Source organism: Engraulis encrasicolus, chromosome 13, assembly GCF_034702125.1.
Source record: "Engraulis encrasicolus isolate BLACKSEA-1 chromosome 13, IST_EnEncr_1.0, whole genome shotgun sequence".
Classification (NCBI taxonomy): Eukaryota; Metazoa; Chordata; class Actinopteri; order Clupeiformes; family Engraulidae; genus Engraulis; species Engraulis encrasicolus.
This window is the reverse complement of record NC_085869.1, coordinates 48557313-48575855: the sequence shown is the minus strand read 5'-3', so window position 1 is coordinate 48575855 and position 18543 is coordinate 48557313. Positions and strand designations below refer to the sequence as shown.

Genomic DNA, 18543 nt, shown 5'->3' with positions numbered 1-18543 from the left:
TAGCGTCGCAAAGTCCCTACCTACCTTTTCACACAAGCACATGTTTTACAAGACGGCCGTTTTCTTCTGATGATGACTTGACCATTTTTCAAAGTTGCTGCTAAGTTTTGGTCACTATGCTTCGTGGCCAACAAAGTTAACAAGACATGATCAAAGCATTGCCTGTTAAGTTTTTATTTTACAGCGGTCACGTCTGTTGTAACAAACTCCAAACTCGTGCCTCGCATCGGATGATTCCATTGTTTATTAAAGTGCAGTGGAGAGCCGGCCGTCCTTTGTGTGTCGCATCGCATTGTAACAGACGGTCAGGACAACGCGTTTATGCCGGACCTGCTCTACTAAGCAAAATTTGAGTGCTGTTGAGTTTTATTTCTTCAATGCTCTGGCGGCCAGTGAGGGGAGGGGGAAGAAGGTGGACGAGCAGAATGCGCTGCGCAGCGCAGCGTAGGACAGACCTGGAGGATGGAGCCGGTTAGGTGTATTTTATATTTTATCTTCTAAAACTTCCAAAATGGCGGTGTAAATAAAAATCGTCCATCGTGTGAAAGCTCGGACTCAGCGAATTTTGAACATCAGCATGGATAACGCGGACAAAGTGGAAAACAAAGGACGTCTTTAGGGAGTCCTACTAAAAAAGTAGGGCGTCCAAATTTTTATTTTCAAAATAGGGCGTCGAAAAGACACCCAGACGCCCCCCTAGCTAAAAGCCTGGGCCCCAGTATACCATAAAACAAACCTAGCAAAGGGGAGGTCCCCAGACCGTTTTGTCAACAAAACAGCAGAGATACGTACATCTTCAAGTTGATCAAAACTTTGTTTGTAGCCTAAAGAGGGGCTTAGCATTCAAAACGTATAAGTAGCAGTTTGTTTTTAAGTAGTATTACATGCAGGGGGATAAAAAGTCCTTCTCTTCAATAGGGATAGCCACAGCTATTGTTAAACCAGTTTGATGTCCTCAACACACTGTTTGTAGCCAAATATCGGCCATAACTTTCAAAAACAGAGCATAGAGAACTTTGTTAATAATTGATTTACAGATTAAGACCTTCATTGTTATCTATCTCACTGCTGTATGCTAACTATAGCCAGCCAAAGCAAGCAACGTGAAATGAAGAGCCCCCGTCTCGACTGACTCGATTCAAGGGAGGGGCGGGTCTTCCTACCACAGCCTGTGATCAGGCATGCTGGGAGATATCGTTTAACTATTGGTACCATCAGTGCTGGGAAAGTTACTCTGAAAAAGTAACTTATTACAAGTATCAGTTACTTCTTCAAAAAGTAATTGCGTTAGTAACTGCGTTACTTCACCATATAAGTAACTAGTTACCAGGAAAATGATTTTTTTGCGTTACTTTTTCCTTTTTTTGCTTAAAATGTCAAAATGTCATCCTTGTTCTGTGATGTTATTTTGGCTGTGACGTTATTTTTGCTTAAGATGCTACTATCAAATATCTTCATGACCTAGGCCTATTATCAGTGATGAATGTTAATCCAGTTCTTCACAACATGTTTAGGGATGTGCTCATTTCTCTTCCACGAGATGGATTTTTTTGCAACAAGAGCCCTTAACAACTCCGACCCCACAGTGGATAGGATAGACATGTTTTCAACCACATACCTGGCAATTATTTTGTTGAGCTCACTCATGTCCTGAGAAATCAGGTTTGGCTTGCCTCTGCCTCCCTCTTTGCTGCAGCTGAAACTAGCTGCACGGGGGTGTGCCACCATGAGAAGTTGAGAGGTGCTTAGTGAAATTAGAGTCGCTTGTTACGGACATAACTTTGTTTCCAATGCATATGCACTTTGGATATAAATATTATTGCATTTGACTGCAACTAGCGTGATTCCGGTATTTACCGTTGGAACATGCGACCTCGCGGCTTTACTGCTGTTGTATCTTCTATACTTTATGCGCTCCCTGCTCTGTGTGTAGAATGACTTGTGTTTACGCGTGTGGGAGCAAGATAGCCGACACTCCGCCCACTTAACACTTTTTAGCAAATCACGTTCAGCTATTTTGTTCTCATGCATGCAAAGGGTGAATGTGAGCATATTAAAAGCCGGCTTGGTACAGATTTATTCAGCGTTGCCATTTGCTCCTTGATTTTGTCAGCTGCCAGTGCACACTAGCGCTGCAATTCATAAAATTGTAGTGCGCAACGTTACCTCCCGAGTAACGGCAACGGCGTTACAGTTATGGATAAAGTAATTAAGTAATTATTCCGTTACTCAAAATGAGGCTCCGTTAGTAACGACGTTATACTCTAACGACGTTACTCCCAGCGCTGGGTACCATGGAGGTAGTATAAGAACTGGAGAGAATGAATAAGTCCCGCCTCCAGTCATTTCAATGGGAAATGCTAAGCTAGTGAATTCAGCCAAAATTGAACGTTTTTTTTTCAGCTTCCAAAATGGAGTTATTTCCGCTGACAGTTTACTCAGCCAATTACATGCCACTGACTGACTTACGGTTGACCAGAAAGCTATGTGGAAGACGGGCATTGGATGCATGGAGGTGCCCAACCACAGACCTGCAAAGGTCTGTGCGCCCAACACAAAAATCACGTACCCACCAATCATCATGAGCGATGTAGATGTAGGAAATGTGAAAATGGTGACTTGCTAATCGGCGAAGCTAACCAGCCAAATCTTGCCCCCCTGATTGGTACAAGCCGTGCAAGCCGGCCAGTTTATGAAAAAAAAAACTTTTTTGAGGAACGTTGCTAAGGCGGTGTCCCAACTCAGCGAAAGCATCCGCCTTGGCTACATGTCGAAAGATCATAGACCTCACCCAGCCCACACTTTATTGTAATCTCCTTCACTTTCCTGTATCCAATATTTTGAGTAGCACATGTAATAATTATCATGAAATCCTCTTCTTCTCACATCACAGACCTGGGGCCTTATTTATAACGGGTGCGTACGCACAAAAGACTGCGCACGCCAAGTTCACCGCAAGGTTTGGTATTTATAGAAAAAGAACTTGGCGGTAAACATGCACAGCTCCACGCAAAGTTTGACCCATGCGTAGGCACTAAACAAAAGACCAAACGCGGAAAGCGCGACCTCGGGAGGTAGCTGGAAGAACGACCCGCAATTGGTAGGGGGGGAAATCGGAGTTCACGTGTCACAATAGCCACTTTAACATTAATCCAGTTCGCAACGAAAAACGTGGTTGTGTGTTGTTTGTTTGGTAATGGTGGAAAATAATTAGTAGGCTTACCTGGCCTACCCAGTCACATGCATGTTTTGTAAGGAAGTGACCGACGCTTCAAATTTTATATTAAGGGTAGGCCTACATTACATTTCGAAATACCCTTTAAAAAATCATTCACGGACCTTTCCAGTATCTGTAGACTATAATCGTTTGTGCGTTCCGACTCTGCAAGGAATTATGCCAACATTTAAGCCAGTTGCAGAATCATCTGCTCGAGTCCCAAGTGCAGCTGTAATAATAGAAAGATAATGGTTGATTTTCTCAGCCATTTGGCATACAGCCAAGTGCCATAGTGATGGACAGCTTCGTTTCTCTTGTTGCATGCCATTTCTTTTTCATACGGTTCGTCAGTAAATAAGCAGAGGTGTGCATTTCTAAGACAGCTGGTCTTAAGCCGGGCATACACTGTGCGATATTTTCACTCGTGGGTCTTAAGCTTCTGCTCACACTGCACGATGGAATTTCACTTTTTAAAAGTTCACAACGCACGACTCACGTCCTCACACTACACGAGCCGACAGTCGGATGCGAGCGAAATGCTTCCACGGTACGACGCGACAGGCATGTTTCCCCGGTCTGCAGAGGAGGGAGATGAGGTCGCGCTCAACAGCGAATCGCACAGCCCTATTAATTTGTGCATGTGGAGTGTCAAATCGGGTCGTAGCACTGCTTTAACTGTGCGATTTACGCACGAGCCACGACCAGAATTTCAAACAGTTTTGATTTTCCTTCGTCCCTGCGATTGCACGATCGTGAGGCGAAATCGCTTGTCGTTACCCCATGTACACTGCACGATGCGAGACTCACAAGTGACCTGCGATTGAGCAAGAAATCGGCCCGACTCTCAAAAAGTCGTGCGAGTGCCAAATCGGGGCAAAATCGGGGCAAAAGTCGCACAGTGTAAGCCCAGCTTTAGACTGATAATGCACGTTTATACCAGTGTTAATTTCGTCAACCAGGACGATGACGAAAATATTTCGTCAACGCCCCTTTTTCCCGTGACGATGACGAGACGATGACGCACAAAAATTGCTTCGAGACCATAAAAATATGACGAAAATAAAAAATGATTTTCGTTAAGGAGACTAAGACGAGACGAAATTTACAAGCCATGGACGAATGGACATTAAAAAATTAATTGTTTAAAATTAATTTGTAATTGTTAATTGTTTCTTGAACTTCATAGAAGATTATGCGCTGTTGCCCTGCTTGTCTCTGCAGGCAGTGCCTGCCGCTGGTGCGGCTCAATCAGAAGTAGCCTAGTTCAGTGAGTCCTGTTCAGTTGAGCTTAGGCCCTAAAATGTTTCCCAGAAAGAGAAAAAGAAAGAGCCGACGTTGAGGCAAGTGTTAATTTTGAAACATGTTCAACAACCCTTTTGTCCATAACGAAGACGTGTGTGTTTGTACAGTCATGATAATAGTGCTACCGTCACTCGCGCCAATCTTCCTCTGATGCTGTCATTTTAAACCTCCTCGAGCTTCCCCTCTTCTCCTTTCCACTTACGCATACGCCGACGTCCGTTGTCTGTTCTTTTGTAATGTTTGCTATATTGGCTGTTTAACCGTATGAATAGGCAGTTTGCAAGCAAATCATGAAGATCGGATTCATGCATTTATTTAGATGAGACACACCGGGAGACGTTTAAGGGATGCGCGGGCTACAGGGGAAACGTTGTTTAAGTAGTCTAAACAGAGGCACGGCTACTGTAGATTTGATAAGAATCAATGTGTGGGCGATCAGGGTTTAAAGTGCGGAGAATTGAAACTTGTTCCCGTCGAGGGCAACACTAAAAGACCCTTGGAGATGCTTATCGACCCTCGACATCCCGACAAACAAAACAGCATTAGTGTTCAACCATTGTTTGTCAATGTCCTTTCTGTCGTCCAGTCTGCAAAGAACAACTGCCTACTTTCCCCCCAGGACTTTTGCAGGACGTCCTACGAAGTGCGCGTAATCTATTTGAAGTATTCCAGGAATGACGCACGAGACATTATCGTTCTCTGTCCCGCATTGCCAATCGAAATAACGAGAACTTGCAAAGTCTAAAATCAGGAATATTTTATCTGACTCGCGGCCATCGGGTAGCCACTATCAAATATCAGGGAAACTTCTTGGACTTCATTGGGATGTCTGGTCTTTCCACTGCCTGCAATCTGCGGTCAGGTGAAGAAGAGCTTGTAGCCTACGTGATCAAATTCAAAAGCAAATAATACGTAGCAGCTTCTAATGCGAGAGAGAGAGGCTATCTAGTAATAATTTGTGTAATAATTTGACTAAAATGACGAAAATGTGAAATGTTGACTAAAATGACTAAAATTTGACTATGACTAAAATTAATTTTCGTCATTTAGACGAAGACTAAGACTAAATTGTGAAGGCAATGACTACATTTGACTAAGACTAAAATTGATTTTCGTCATTGTGACTAAGACTAAGACTAAATTTTAAAAAGCTGACGAAATTAACACTGGTTTATACACACATTAAATGAATAGGCCTACAGGCTAGAAAATGCCCATAGATGTAATGCTGTCTATGGATGTGTCGATCGACAGTTGGGGCGTCGCTTTGAATTGAAAGCAGACAGCTGCGCGCAGTGACCAACGGTAAACCCGGTGGCCGGTGCATATGAGGTCCGATGAGACAGCGAATAAATTTTCTACCGGTGAATTTCACATGGGGACATGCCATGTGAGATTTTTCCTTGACGCAGGGGCAGCTATTTTCCCCTTTTGTCACAACTTAATTAATACTACAAGTCCATTACCTGGCAGGTTCATGTCCATGTCATCCTTTTTATCTTTTTTCTTTTTACCTCTGGTATAGCATGACCTTTGCGAACATAACCATCCACATGCTGCAATTCGAGGGATTTTGTTTTTTTACGACTTCCCAAACTTAACTGCTCCACATTACCCAACGTTCTCTAGGCCTATCTAATAAAACTGTTTGCTCCACATGTGGTAAATAGGTTATCTCGTCTGCTTTCCGCACGCCGTCCACAGATATAAATATTCATTTTGGGCGTTTCACTGAATATTCGTGGTTAAATATGGGTGTGTCCACAGGTGCGCACATGTGCCGCAACATCAGTCAGTTGGGATTTATAAAGGGAAATCGACGTGGAACGTGCGTGCACCATGCTTTATAAATCTAAATATTTTCTTGCACACGCACATCCTGAGATTCGTGCGTGCGCCATCTTTTGGCGCATTTCTTCCGCAAAGTTTTATAAATGAGGCCCCTGGTGATTTCCTTACTGTACATTTAATGACTGCTAAAAATATTGATAGTCTGCACAACTTATATTATACAACGCATATTGCCAGTGATGTGTACACAGCTTCAATGTTCAGTGTTTACTGCATTAAAGGATCAGTCCACCCTTTTTGATTTTCACATATTTGTAGTATTTCCAAGCATTATTCATACAAGTTCGAAAGGCAGACAACAGATGCGTTCGTCTCTGCCAGTTCCAACCTTTCGTTTTTTTCCAAAACTCCCCCCTGGCCTCCTCATAACCAGTCAACGCCCCCCTGAGGATGTGCTTTTTGTTTATTGCTCATATTGCCCATGGAAACTCCAAATAATGTGGCAGGTAACGAAATGGCGCGACAAGGGATTTTTTTTGCAATTTATAATAAACCTACCATGCTTGGATTTGGAAGAGAACCATATGATTTCAAATTTTAAATAGAACAAGTATATTACAAATGATCAGACACCACACCATTTCAGCATCATGTGCATGTGTGAAAGAGTCCAAACATCGACAAATAATAAATAAATGCAACCGTTTGGATACGCTTTATGATTCAATGCCAGCTTTTCACCGTCAAGGCACAAAACAGTCAGTTTCATTGTAAGAGTGCTAGAGTTTACCAAATTCAAACGACTGCAGAGCAATTATCAAAAGACGCCGTCTCTCAGTGCTGAGCGCAACGGAAAGCACAGGTCCACACGCCCGCCAGCAGGAAACGAATGAATCTCACTTGCAATATGTCAGAGAACATCAGTAGCCTAACACACCGTATGTTAAATGGCGCATTTGTCTACTTGTAGGTCGAGCACCATGTTTCAGTGCGCAGCGCACACTGACTAGGCGCTGGGAATATTCAAAGGGAGGCTTGTGCAGACTTCTGAGCCCGGATTTGTGGACTGTAGAAAAGCGGAGGAATATATATGTGAGTGCTATGAAAAAAGCTAACGGAAGCTTAAATGACCACCACGTCTACAGGAAGAGCTGCACGCACTGCGGGTCGAGGCTCGTCAACTGTCTAATTACAGCTCCATGTCGTGGAGTTATCGCGTGGACGCATCTAATAAAACTCAAGTGGTGCCATGTTGTGTTTGGTGCCGAGGTGGCCATCTAAATAAAACTCAACTCTGCCGTAGCCTATCTGACCTGTATCGTGGCCAAACCACTACATTAATTGTGTTTGGTGCTTCGTGTTTTGTGCGGAGTTGGCCATCTGTAAAATAAAACTCAACTCTGCCGTAGCACTGACCTGTATAGTCACCACTGCATGAATTGTGTTTGGTGCCGTGCGCAAGGTGGTCATCTGTGTTTGGTGCCGTGCGCAAGGTGGTCATCTGTAAAACTCTGCCGTAGCACTGACCTGTATTTTAACCACTGCATTAATTGTGTTTGGTGCCTTGCGCGAGGTGGTCAATGCCATCTGTAAATAAAACTTAACTCTGCCGTAGCAAAACTGAATTCAGTCGTGTTGGTGAGGTGAGGTGGCCATCTGTAGAATAAAACTCAAGTCTGCCGCCTTGTGGATACAAGAGGGAATCACAATTCAGAAACGTGTGACGGACCAACGGACGGCGGACAAAGCCTCTTATAGAGATGCTGGACGCATCTAATAATTTACTTCTCAGTGTTTTCAGTACTTAGATTTATTGGTATCAGAATTATTAGCATAGTTTAGCATAATGACTGGAAGTAAATGGGAGAATTAGCATCATGCCACAAGTGATCACATATTTTGTCAATTTGGGTATGCTGAATTCAAATCTGCCATATGCCAAGTTCCATCTGGCCGCTGTTGACCTCTAGAGGTCATTGAACTCAAACCAAGGGGCTCATTTTTGATGGAGCAGTGCAGCTTTTTCTCTGTTGCCTTTTTTCTGGTGTTGCTATGGCGCAGCACGCTAAGACACAGTACCATATGCGGGAGACACAAGTTTGAGTCAGTTCTGGGTCATTTCCCAACCCCACCCACCCACTTAGTTGCTCTACTCCACTATTTTCCTTTCTTGTGTATGTGTGTGTGTGTGTGTGTGTGTGTGTGTGTGTGTGTGTGTGTGTGTTTGTGAGCCCAGGTCACCAGAATCCATACGGCTCCTGCAAGCCATTTTCACAGAACACTTCCAACCTTGTTGATTGGCGTGAGTTCTTTATTGTGTATTTGTGTATGTTGCTCGACATCACAATGTCAAAAAAGTCATTTTTTAATTTATTGTGTATAGCCTGGCTATTGCAACTACAAAGCAGGTTGCTGTGAAAAAGGCATCATGGTTTCAGAGTTGTCAGTGGGTGGACGTAATTTCTGTCTATAGAATACCTTTGCTGTCCATGTTATTCTGTGAAAGCAGTCTCTCCTCTATGTTACAGAAGCCAGAAGCAGGACAAATGACAGAACATGAGGGCTTTTAAAGCTGATCCATCATTACTCTATTTGCATTTGTGCTAAATTGAAGAGATCATTTTAAATTGGAAAGACATTTCCATCACACTTGGATCCTAACAAACACCCTTTTTGTTTTCCATGTACAGCAAATATCCTCAAAGTCAAACTGAGAACACCCTATATCTTAAAGCACGATGGCTCTCTGTAATGTCATAGCAATGCTGTTATAATGTAGTTAAGCATTTTCAGCAAGTGAGTAGGGTCGCCGGCGACCCCTGCTGCAGTAAGAGGCTACATGGCAGGGCTGTACATTAAGAACAATTGGTCGCATATTGAGCCTAAAATTTTGTCTGTGCGAGAAAGAAAAATAAAACGGGCGCACCTGTACGAGTATGCATTTCAACCCTTTCATTCGCATTTTGCTCCAGTACATGATTGTGAGAGCTGCTCATTTTTTACACAGCCTGTCTGATAGACAGCATCAAACTCCATTGGGAACGCACTTCAAAAAAGACGGTCAATGTTGCTTGAATTCCGTGTTGGCTAAAGCTGGGCTTACACTGTGCGACTTTTGCCCCGATTTGGCACTCGCACGACTTTTTGAGAGTCGGGCCGATTTCTTGCTCAATCGCAGGTCAATCGTGAGTCTCTTATCGTGCAGTTTACATGGGGTAACGACAAGCGATTTCGCCTCACGATCGTGCAATCGCAGGGTGGCGAGAAAATCAAAACGGTTTGAAATTCTGGTCGTGGCTCGTGCGTAAATCGCACAGTTAAAGCAGTGCTACGACCGGATTTGACACTTCACACGCACAAATGAATAGGGCCGTGCGATTCGCTGTTGAGCGCGACCTCATCTCCACCTCAGGTGCGCATGTTCCCTCCTCTGCAGCCCAGGGAAACATGCCTGTCGCGTCGTACGGTGGAAGCATTTCGCTCGCATCCAACTGTCGGCTCGTGCAGTGTGAGGACGTGAGTCCTGAGTTGTGAACTTTTAAACAGTGAAATTCCATCGTGCAGTGTGAGCAGAAGCTTAAGACCCACGAGTGAAAATATCGCACAGTGTATGCCCGGCTTAAGATTGAGCCATCTCTGCTCCCGTAGCTCAGAAAAAAACCCAGTATCGCTTCGCACAGATCCCTGGTGGCAACAGTTACAAGGCGCGCATGCCTCATCTCTCAGTCGGATGTTCTGTGCCAACACTTATACAGCTTTTCGAAATGGACTGCTGTTTAAAACGTTCAAATGCGGGAGTTTGCATTGCTAACAGGAAACCTCTTGAATCCGATAGTGAAATAGCCACTTGGTTTGCTAGCTCATGTGGTTTAAAAGACGGCGTTGTTTGAGCTGTTTTGGCGTTTCCCAAACCGCTGTCTTCGCAATGACTTCGCAAAAAATGCAATCGCAATCAAAGTAATCAAGTCAAAATATAGTCCGAGGACCATTCACAAGTAGTGTGCAGTGCGCGCAAATTTAAAGTCTAGTTGGTCCAGTAGGCCCTATCTACCAGTGCTGTAGGCTATTAAAAAGAGCAGCCAACACAGTGAGATAATTTTGCTGCTCCCAGTTTCATTTCACACCGTTCCAACCCATGCGTTTGAGGAAACAAATATTAGGCTATAATAAAGCCCGTTGGATTAACGTGTTGTAGGCTATGTTTAAGATTTAGTCAATCTAGTTCAGTAAGCTTGTGATTTACATGCTTTTAATCACGAAGTTATAGCCTAATAATAATAATAACAATAATAATAATAATAGGCCTAATAATAGTAATAGTAATGGGAACTGTGATTTATGGCATAAAGCAGTGGTTCCCAACACGTTTTGCACTGGGACCATTTTATCCTGAACTTTTGGGGACCCCCATTTTTTTCACAACCAAAACCATGACTGAGCAAACTTGCTGGCTATTAAAAAAAAAAACAGTGGATATTTCTGACAGTATAAGACTACAATAGCTATGGATTGTTAATTAGTGATATTTATTGGTATTTTTTTTTAAATTTCACACCTAGACATTTCAGGGGAGCCCATTGGAATTCCAGGTGACCCCATACCCCAGTGTTGGAAAAAAACACGTGACATATAGCCTAGGCCATTGTGCATGAAGATGAAGAAACAAGCAATGGTGCAATAAGCACAGTATTTTACATACAAAACCCTCCCCCCACCATAACAAGTGTCGCGACATTTTTAGAGTGCTCCTAAATTTGTATCTGTGCTCCTACATTTTTATCCGTGCTCCTAAATTTTTTCAGTTAGGAGCACCTGTGCTCCTAGTGAAAAAGCTTAACGTACAGCCCTGCTACATGGTAGTTAATACTGTCAGGAGCAAACACAATTCATATATCACATAGAGTAGCTTACAAAAATGAAACCAAGTGCATAGGACAACAGGCCATGTTTAATGACCTAGAAGTAATAATAAATCACAAACTATTAATCACTAACTAACTAACTAACAGCCTGCTATGCAAAGTAGATGTGAGCTAAGCATTCCAATATTGACCAAACAAATCCATTTGTCAATTTAAACAATCACTTTTCTTAGGATTAATTCATTAATTGCTTAAAAAAGTGAATAACTGGATTCAGATGGTACACTTCCAGGGTCAAAGTTCAATGACCTCTAGAGGTCAACAGAGGCCAGTTAGAGCTCGGCATATGGCAGATTAGAATTCGGCGCACCCAAATTGACAAGGCAAGACTGTTTGCCGACTTTGTCTCACAAATGCTTTTGGTTGTCACAATCCTGGATTTTGGTATTAGTCTATATGACCAATTTCTTGAAATGAGGTGGACTGTTCCTTTAAAGTCTCTTTATTGGCGTAGTCCATTTTCAGCTTGTGGTAGTATGTGGGAAAATGGAATTGTACTATATTTAACTATAGCAAGCATTATTCAATACAATGCATTAATTCATGCAATGTACATACTTCATTCAATTGTTAGTGAAAGCTACAATTCATATTAAATGTTGAGTGACAGTATATAAGACGAAACATTATTTTCCAAGGAAGCCATACATTTCATGTAGGTTCTGTACTTTTTCCCACTACTGTACCAGGACAAAGTAGAATGTTCCATAGTACTATTGTTGATAAACAATGCTTGGATGGGCCCCACTACACAGATGCTTACAGATGCCATTCGACACAATGGGACCACCAATTCTCTGTGATGCCCTTAGTATAAAAGAGACGACTGCCCTCAGTTCTACAGCATAGCTCAAACTGTGACAACAACCGCAACCATGCACGGCAAGGTAAGATGAAATTACAACTGAAATGTGCAATAGCAAACAGGCATTTTTCTACAAGTAATGAAATTTCCTTCTTGCATATGTGAAATCATCTAAAAACGGCAATACTATCAAATCAAGCCATGCATACCAATATCAAAATTAAGACACTGACTTTACAGAGGGTAATGTTTGAAAGATATCATGCTAAAACAAATATTCAGCTAAAAAAAATCTACCATGAACCAAAGATATTCAACCAAGTATTTTGTTGTTATTCTAGATCGTGTTCTACGAGGACAGGAACTTCCAGGGTCGCTCCTGGGAGTGCATGGGAGACATGGGCGATTTCTCCTCCCACCTGAGCCGCTGCCACTCCTTCAGGGTGCACAGTGGCTGCTGGATGATGTACGACCAGCCCAACTACATGGGAAACCAGTACTTCATGAGGAGGGGAGAGTACCCCGACTACATGAGCATGTGGGGTTGGAACAACTGTATCAGATCCTGTCGCCACATCCCCATGGTAATTTTGCAGCATGATCATACTACTCCAATATATTCAGACAATGTGCTTTAGATAGTATAATCTATTATCAATGTTATTCAACTGCTAAGTGCAACGTATCTTCATTACAGCACAGAGGAAACTACAGAATGAGGATCTACGAGAAGGAGGACTTCGGTGGTCAGATGCACGAGTGTATGGATGACTGTGACTCCATCATGGATCGTTACCGTATGAACCAGTGCATGTCTTGCAATGTGATGGATGGTCACTGGCTCATGTATGAGCAGCCCCACTACAGAGGAAGACAGTACTACTTCCCCCCTGGAGAGTACAGAAACTGGAGAAACATGGGCTACCCCAACATGAGATTCAGTAGCATGAGGCGCATCATGGATTCTTGGTACTAATGTGTTTCATTTGTAGAACTGTTCTGAACACAACCAGTTTAAAAACATTGCTTCTGCTTGTTTTAAACTGCTGCATATTCTGTTTCCTCTATTGTTTATGCAATATTAAAGCAACAGAAACACAATGTTGATCTCACATCTCAAATAAAAAAAGCATTGAATGCATACCTCCACAGACTGGTTATTGAGATATTCTGAACAAATTCACTGTCACTATTTAAAGGTTTTTGTGATGGACACAGGCAACATCTTTGAAAGAGCAAATTGGGGACAAGCAATAGCTAATGAAACAGAAAGCCATTAGTATCTACTCTATTTTGCAGTGGTTTCAATTCATGAAGTACTTTCAAGACTTATCAGGGTAACTTCAGTGTAAATCAACCTACAAGTTCCACAGTATAGGGCCAGCCACATTGAATTCCCTGTCACCCATGGAGCAAAGATGTGGGGGTGAAGAGGAGGTGTGTATCAGTGGAGCGCAGGAGATAAGTGAGATAGGGGTGCCAAGATGTGCTGCGTCTCATAGATAAGTAATGCCTCTTTTCCACTGCCGGTTTTGTGGTAGGCTTACAGCTAGACACAGCATGACTCGGACGCCACTTTTTGCTGCATGTGTTGTAATCTATTACTGATAAAGCTATGAGACCACTGAGGAGGGCATTGCTGTAATCCAGTCTGAAGGTTATGACATCTTTTAAACTAAAGTTGACCAACATATAAGGGAGTACACCTACACCGCACTCCAAATTATAATGCAAATGACATTTTTCACTGGTTTTCCTAAATAATCAATATAAACTACAGTCATCTAATGTTTTAATTTCTAAGTGATCAAACAGAGTACAAATCAAATGTTTTTTAATCATCCTCTCAATAATGTCAGTTTTTTAAACAACTTTAATTATTAACTTAAAATGGCCTGTTCCAAATTATTACACAAAACATAGTCTCAAAACTTTTTAGTCTTGTAAATCACTAAAAATGGTCATCTTTTAACCCATTTTGTCCTAAGCCCTTTTTGGGAAAGGGTGCCTCCTTCCTATTAACCCCTTAGCGCAGCACGATGGCTCTCTGTAATGTCTAGAGGTGCTCCGATTGCTCGGCAGCCGATCATGATCGGCCGATAATGGCCAAAAATAGCCTGATCGGTGATCGGAAAAACATGCCGATCAAAAAACCGATCCAGAGATATTAAATTCCTCACGCAACCATTTTGCCTTTACACCTGGCGCTGCCTGCAGCCTAGGTGCTGGCTCTGCACAGCTGCTGCACCAAAATAAGGCATCTTTACTTGTCTTTAACCTTTTGGAATTCCCTCCTTCATTTTCACCATTTATAATCATATCTGCATCAACAATGATCTGATTTTCCGATCCATGCGCCGTTTACATGACGCTTGTAATTTGCGAATGACGTGTCAGTCTCGCCATGTTCGCTATTTTGAGTTACAGCCTGTCAGCACGCAACAACTAAACGTTTCCAAAACAATCATCAACGGTATTGTTTTTAAAGTTGTAGCCTTATGGACAGCCAGGTCATTAGTTTGTAGTCGCTGCAACACCAAACAGAGGGAGAGTGGACGGTGTGAAACTCAATGAGTCTGTGCAGGGAATTCTACAATCTATGACAGTGTTACAAAGCTTTCCTCGCAGACGCTGTGTTGTGCGTGTTGCCTGTTCTTTCAAGGGAAGTTTTTTTCTTGTTTTGTGTAGGTCTATGTAGAATCTCAAGTTTTTCAGTCACAATGTAAGTTGCGATAGACTACTTCTCGCCAGTTAGCCATTTTGCGTTATAACCTGTGTAGTTGCCTCGGTCAGCACGCGACAAGTTCACGTTGTCCGCACAAGCATGCCAACGTTATTGTTTTCAAAGTTGTAATTGACAGTCAGTCGATTAGTTTGATAGTCGCTGAAACGCCAAACGGCGACAGGTGAGGGGAGAGGGAGAGAGCTCAGACTCAGAACGGTCGCGGAGCACTGCAGCTGTGGACAGTGAGTGACAGAGAGGGGAGGGGCTCTCCTCACGAGACTGCTCATTTAAAGCGACAGGGTTTTTTCTCGTAGAGAAACTGAGAGACTGAGATCCAGGTGTCTGAGCTTCAATTCAATCTTAAATAGTTTAGTAATTATATGCAATGACTTATAAATTGATGTAATGTTTCAGTTTCAATTCAATCTTAAATAGTTTAGTAATTATATGCAATAACTTATACATTGATTAATACTGTAGACTTACTTGTAGGCTATATTACCAACACTAGTCTGAAAGAGCTGAAAGATAATAATAATAATAATAATAATAATAGCTTATTAATAATAATAATAATAATAATAATAATAGCCTAATAATAGGCCTACATTGTGAAAGTGACATTTGCAAATTAAGATTGATTGGTTTATGGGCAGAAATGGTATTCAATAAGGATAATTAATAGGCTATTAAAAAAATAAGAAATAATTTCTGTGATCTGCAATGATCGGTGATAGGTAGATAAAGATTTTTGGTGATCGGTATCGGTGATCGGGCCAAAAAATGGTGATCGGAGCACCTCTAGTAATGTCATAGCAATTAAATGCTGTTATGATGTAGTTAAGCATTTTCAGCAAGTGAATAAGGTCGCCGGCGACCCCTGCTCCAGTAAGAGGCTACATCCTAAGTTTCTCAGCCTCCGAAGCACATACAAACATGAAATGAGTTACTTTTAAAGGACAAGACTCTCCCCGTGCATTGTAATGTATTCATTCAGCTGTAACATACCCACAGAGTTAATAAAACAGCTAAAATCTAAAAATTCTGAAAAACCTGTATATATGTCTCCAGGACACAATGGGTTAAATTGGAAGCATCATCAGCTCTTAATCAATGAAATCAAAAGATTGTACAGCTCAAGTTACAGTACTATATTTGTAGCGGTTTCAGACGCACAGGTTTGTGAAGATAAAGGCACAGTAAGCATCCGATTAAGACACTTCTGTGGTCAAATACGTACCGCAAGTTTAGCTATGGGTGGAGTGACACTCTTAAGTAGACTAGCACTGTGGGTTACTTCAGAAGGCTGCGGTGCTGTCTGGAGCTCTGGACTCCCCGTTTTCAAGAGGTAACAGAAACAGATAGGAGGCCCCTCACTTTCAAAGTCAACACAACTTCAGAGTCCAGCTTACTTCAAGAAGTAGTTCACTTAATGTGTTTGCTACTATTGCAGTATCTACTCATAAAAGTTGCTATCAGGCTAGCTATTCCTCTTTCAAGAAACTAACCCCAGCATAGTACTATAAACAGTGCCATTTTAGCACAATCATGATGAAAGTGCAGTACAAGAATGCTTTATTGTAGTGATGCTTTACAACAATCCAAGTGCATCTCAAGAAACTTGGTTGCAACAAAATGCTTTCAGATTTGTTTTGTTACTTTGGTATTTATCTTAGCCGTATTCGAGTTTGTTGCCATCGATCGACGTTGACTGAGTATGTCAGCGAGAACTTGACGTCGAAATGTGTGTGGTATTAAACACTGCTTTTAAAGTCGACCACAAATGTGCACAAGACGATGATCTCGCACCAGTTTGATCTACTAGCACACCATTTGTGAGTGCAGTGGGGTGCAGTGGAAACTTGTGTAGTGACACGAGCCTACACACACGTGAGTGAATTGTTGGCCAACTAGTTCAGGGTGCGTCCCCCGCGGAGACGGTATGCAGACGAGCATCAATGGGAATACGTAACTGCGGGAGTTGCCAGTTCTGTCTGCAGTCGCATTGATCCCGCGATAGTTTGATACCATCTGACATGTCAACTCGTCGTCGCAACATGACTGAAATTTGACAAGTTGGACAAAAAAATCTAACCAGCCTTCGAGCGAGCTGACAGGTTAGAGGAAAAAAATACAATACTAGCAAAAACACTAGAAAAGCACCACTTTCACACACACACCGCAAAGGAAAACACATTCACACAACAGAGAACAGCAGCCAGCGATGCTCTGTGGCTGTTCAGACCTAAAAGTCAGACAAGTATGAGTGTAAATGAATATTTAATTCATACATTAATACCAGCCTGAGTGGTCAGTACACACTTTAAGACACCAGGGCTGTTAATGCATCAACTTCACATAACACTACAGTATGAAAATGCAAATGAGTCGTGGCAGGATCTCTCCTAGCCTTGGCAGCGTATCTCAGGATTCCATGTGCATATTATAAACGGTAATGTTGGCCCACAAGATATGGTGCAAATCAGTCTACATAAGTTATTGCATTAATACAAAATACCGTATGAAGAAGCATCAACGGGTATCAAGGCAAAGCCATACAATACCCAGCGCATGTTTCAGGGATATGATTGCAAATTAATGTGTCTAAAATAACCATGTTACTGTGAGTGAGGCTTTGGAGGCCTGTTTTCTCATTTTCATTCAAGATTTAGCTTTAATACAATACCTTCTCACTATGGTGAATCACACTAGTCAACTTGCACTATATCTTGAATACTATAATGATTATACCTGTAGATGAATTGCACACCATACACACACTATATATACAGTATAACTACCAATGCATTACAAAGATGCTACTGTCAGTTTCATATCACATGTTAATTGAATTATGTTAACGTTGATCATATCCAGATTCAAGGTATAATCAAAAATATAGCACATATTGTGGTGGGCAGTAGTGTTAGTCGTGACAAAATATATTTCTAATTCCTCATAGTGATTCACACATGTCTGATGTCAAGTGAATAGCAGGCTTTTAGGCAGGATTTTTTTAGGGTGTCTAACTTTTTTTAACCTGTCATTGTGCGTGGCGCCTCGACCCGCAGGCACAAGTGTTTTAGGACGATCTTGGGGTATTCTCCCCGCAACATTTTTACAGTTCTAATGCTCTCAAACGCAATTTCCTGCAATTTGAGGAGCAAATTTTGACCAATACAACCAAGTGTTTTTGCCTTTGTTAAAACATGAAGCAGTCAGGGCAAGGGGGCATCAGCTGTGCAAATATTAATGTTTTGTATTTGCTGTAGCAGGACATCATGTCAACATTAGTATGTGCAAAAAAAACCCAACTAATTATTTTACTATTTTTTTTTAATTCAGTCGTCGGGGACCAGCTGGACTCACGTTTTATACCTGCAAAGTTGCCACTTTTTGGCTACTGTCACATTTTTCATTGTCAATTGGGCCATTCAAATTGAATTGTGTAGAGCCAGAGAACTCGACACCGTCACCTTTTTTTTTCTCTGACGAGTTTGTAGGTAGTGCTATGCATTGGGTTGTGTCAAGGTAACGACCACAAAGCGCACACGCTACACAGAAGGACTCGCATCGGCTAGCTACTCAGATTGCGTAGCACTACATAGTTCTTTCTAGGTCTGTGACTCAAATTTACCTCCGCTCGCCTCCGCTGTCTTCTGGATGATGACATAGGCCTATGGGCTTTAAATGAACTTATGTTTGTTCGGGGTTTTTTGCGCGCAAACCCCCCGCGAGGCTGTTGCTTGAAATGACCACACCATAACATTCTGTAGCTTAC

General features: G+C 42.1%; 2 protein-coding genes across 2 annotated transcripts in view; one reads left to right on the top strand and one right to left on the bottom strand.

Annotated features, from left to right (window-relative positions):
• LOC134461304 (gamma-crystallin S-1-like) overlaps positions 1-18543 on the bottom strand; it is a 383074-nt gene that overhangs the window by 229418 nt on the left and 135113 nt on the right. The window lies entirely within an intron of this gene.
• LOC134461283 (gamma-crystallin M2-like) lies at positions 12108-13140 on the top strand. The gene is made up of 3 exons (XM_063214094.1): positions 12108-12119; positions 12379-12621; positions 12735-13140. Exons 1-3 carry the CDS (start codon positions 12108-12110, stop codon positions 13011-13013), a joined length of 534 nt encoding a protein of 177 aa, XP_063070164.1. The 3' UTR covers positions 13014-13140.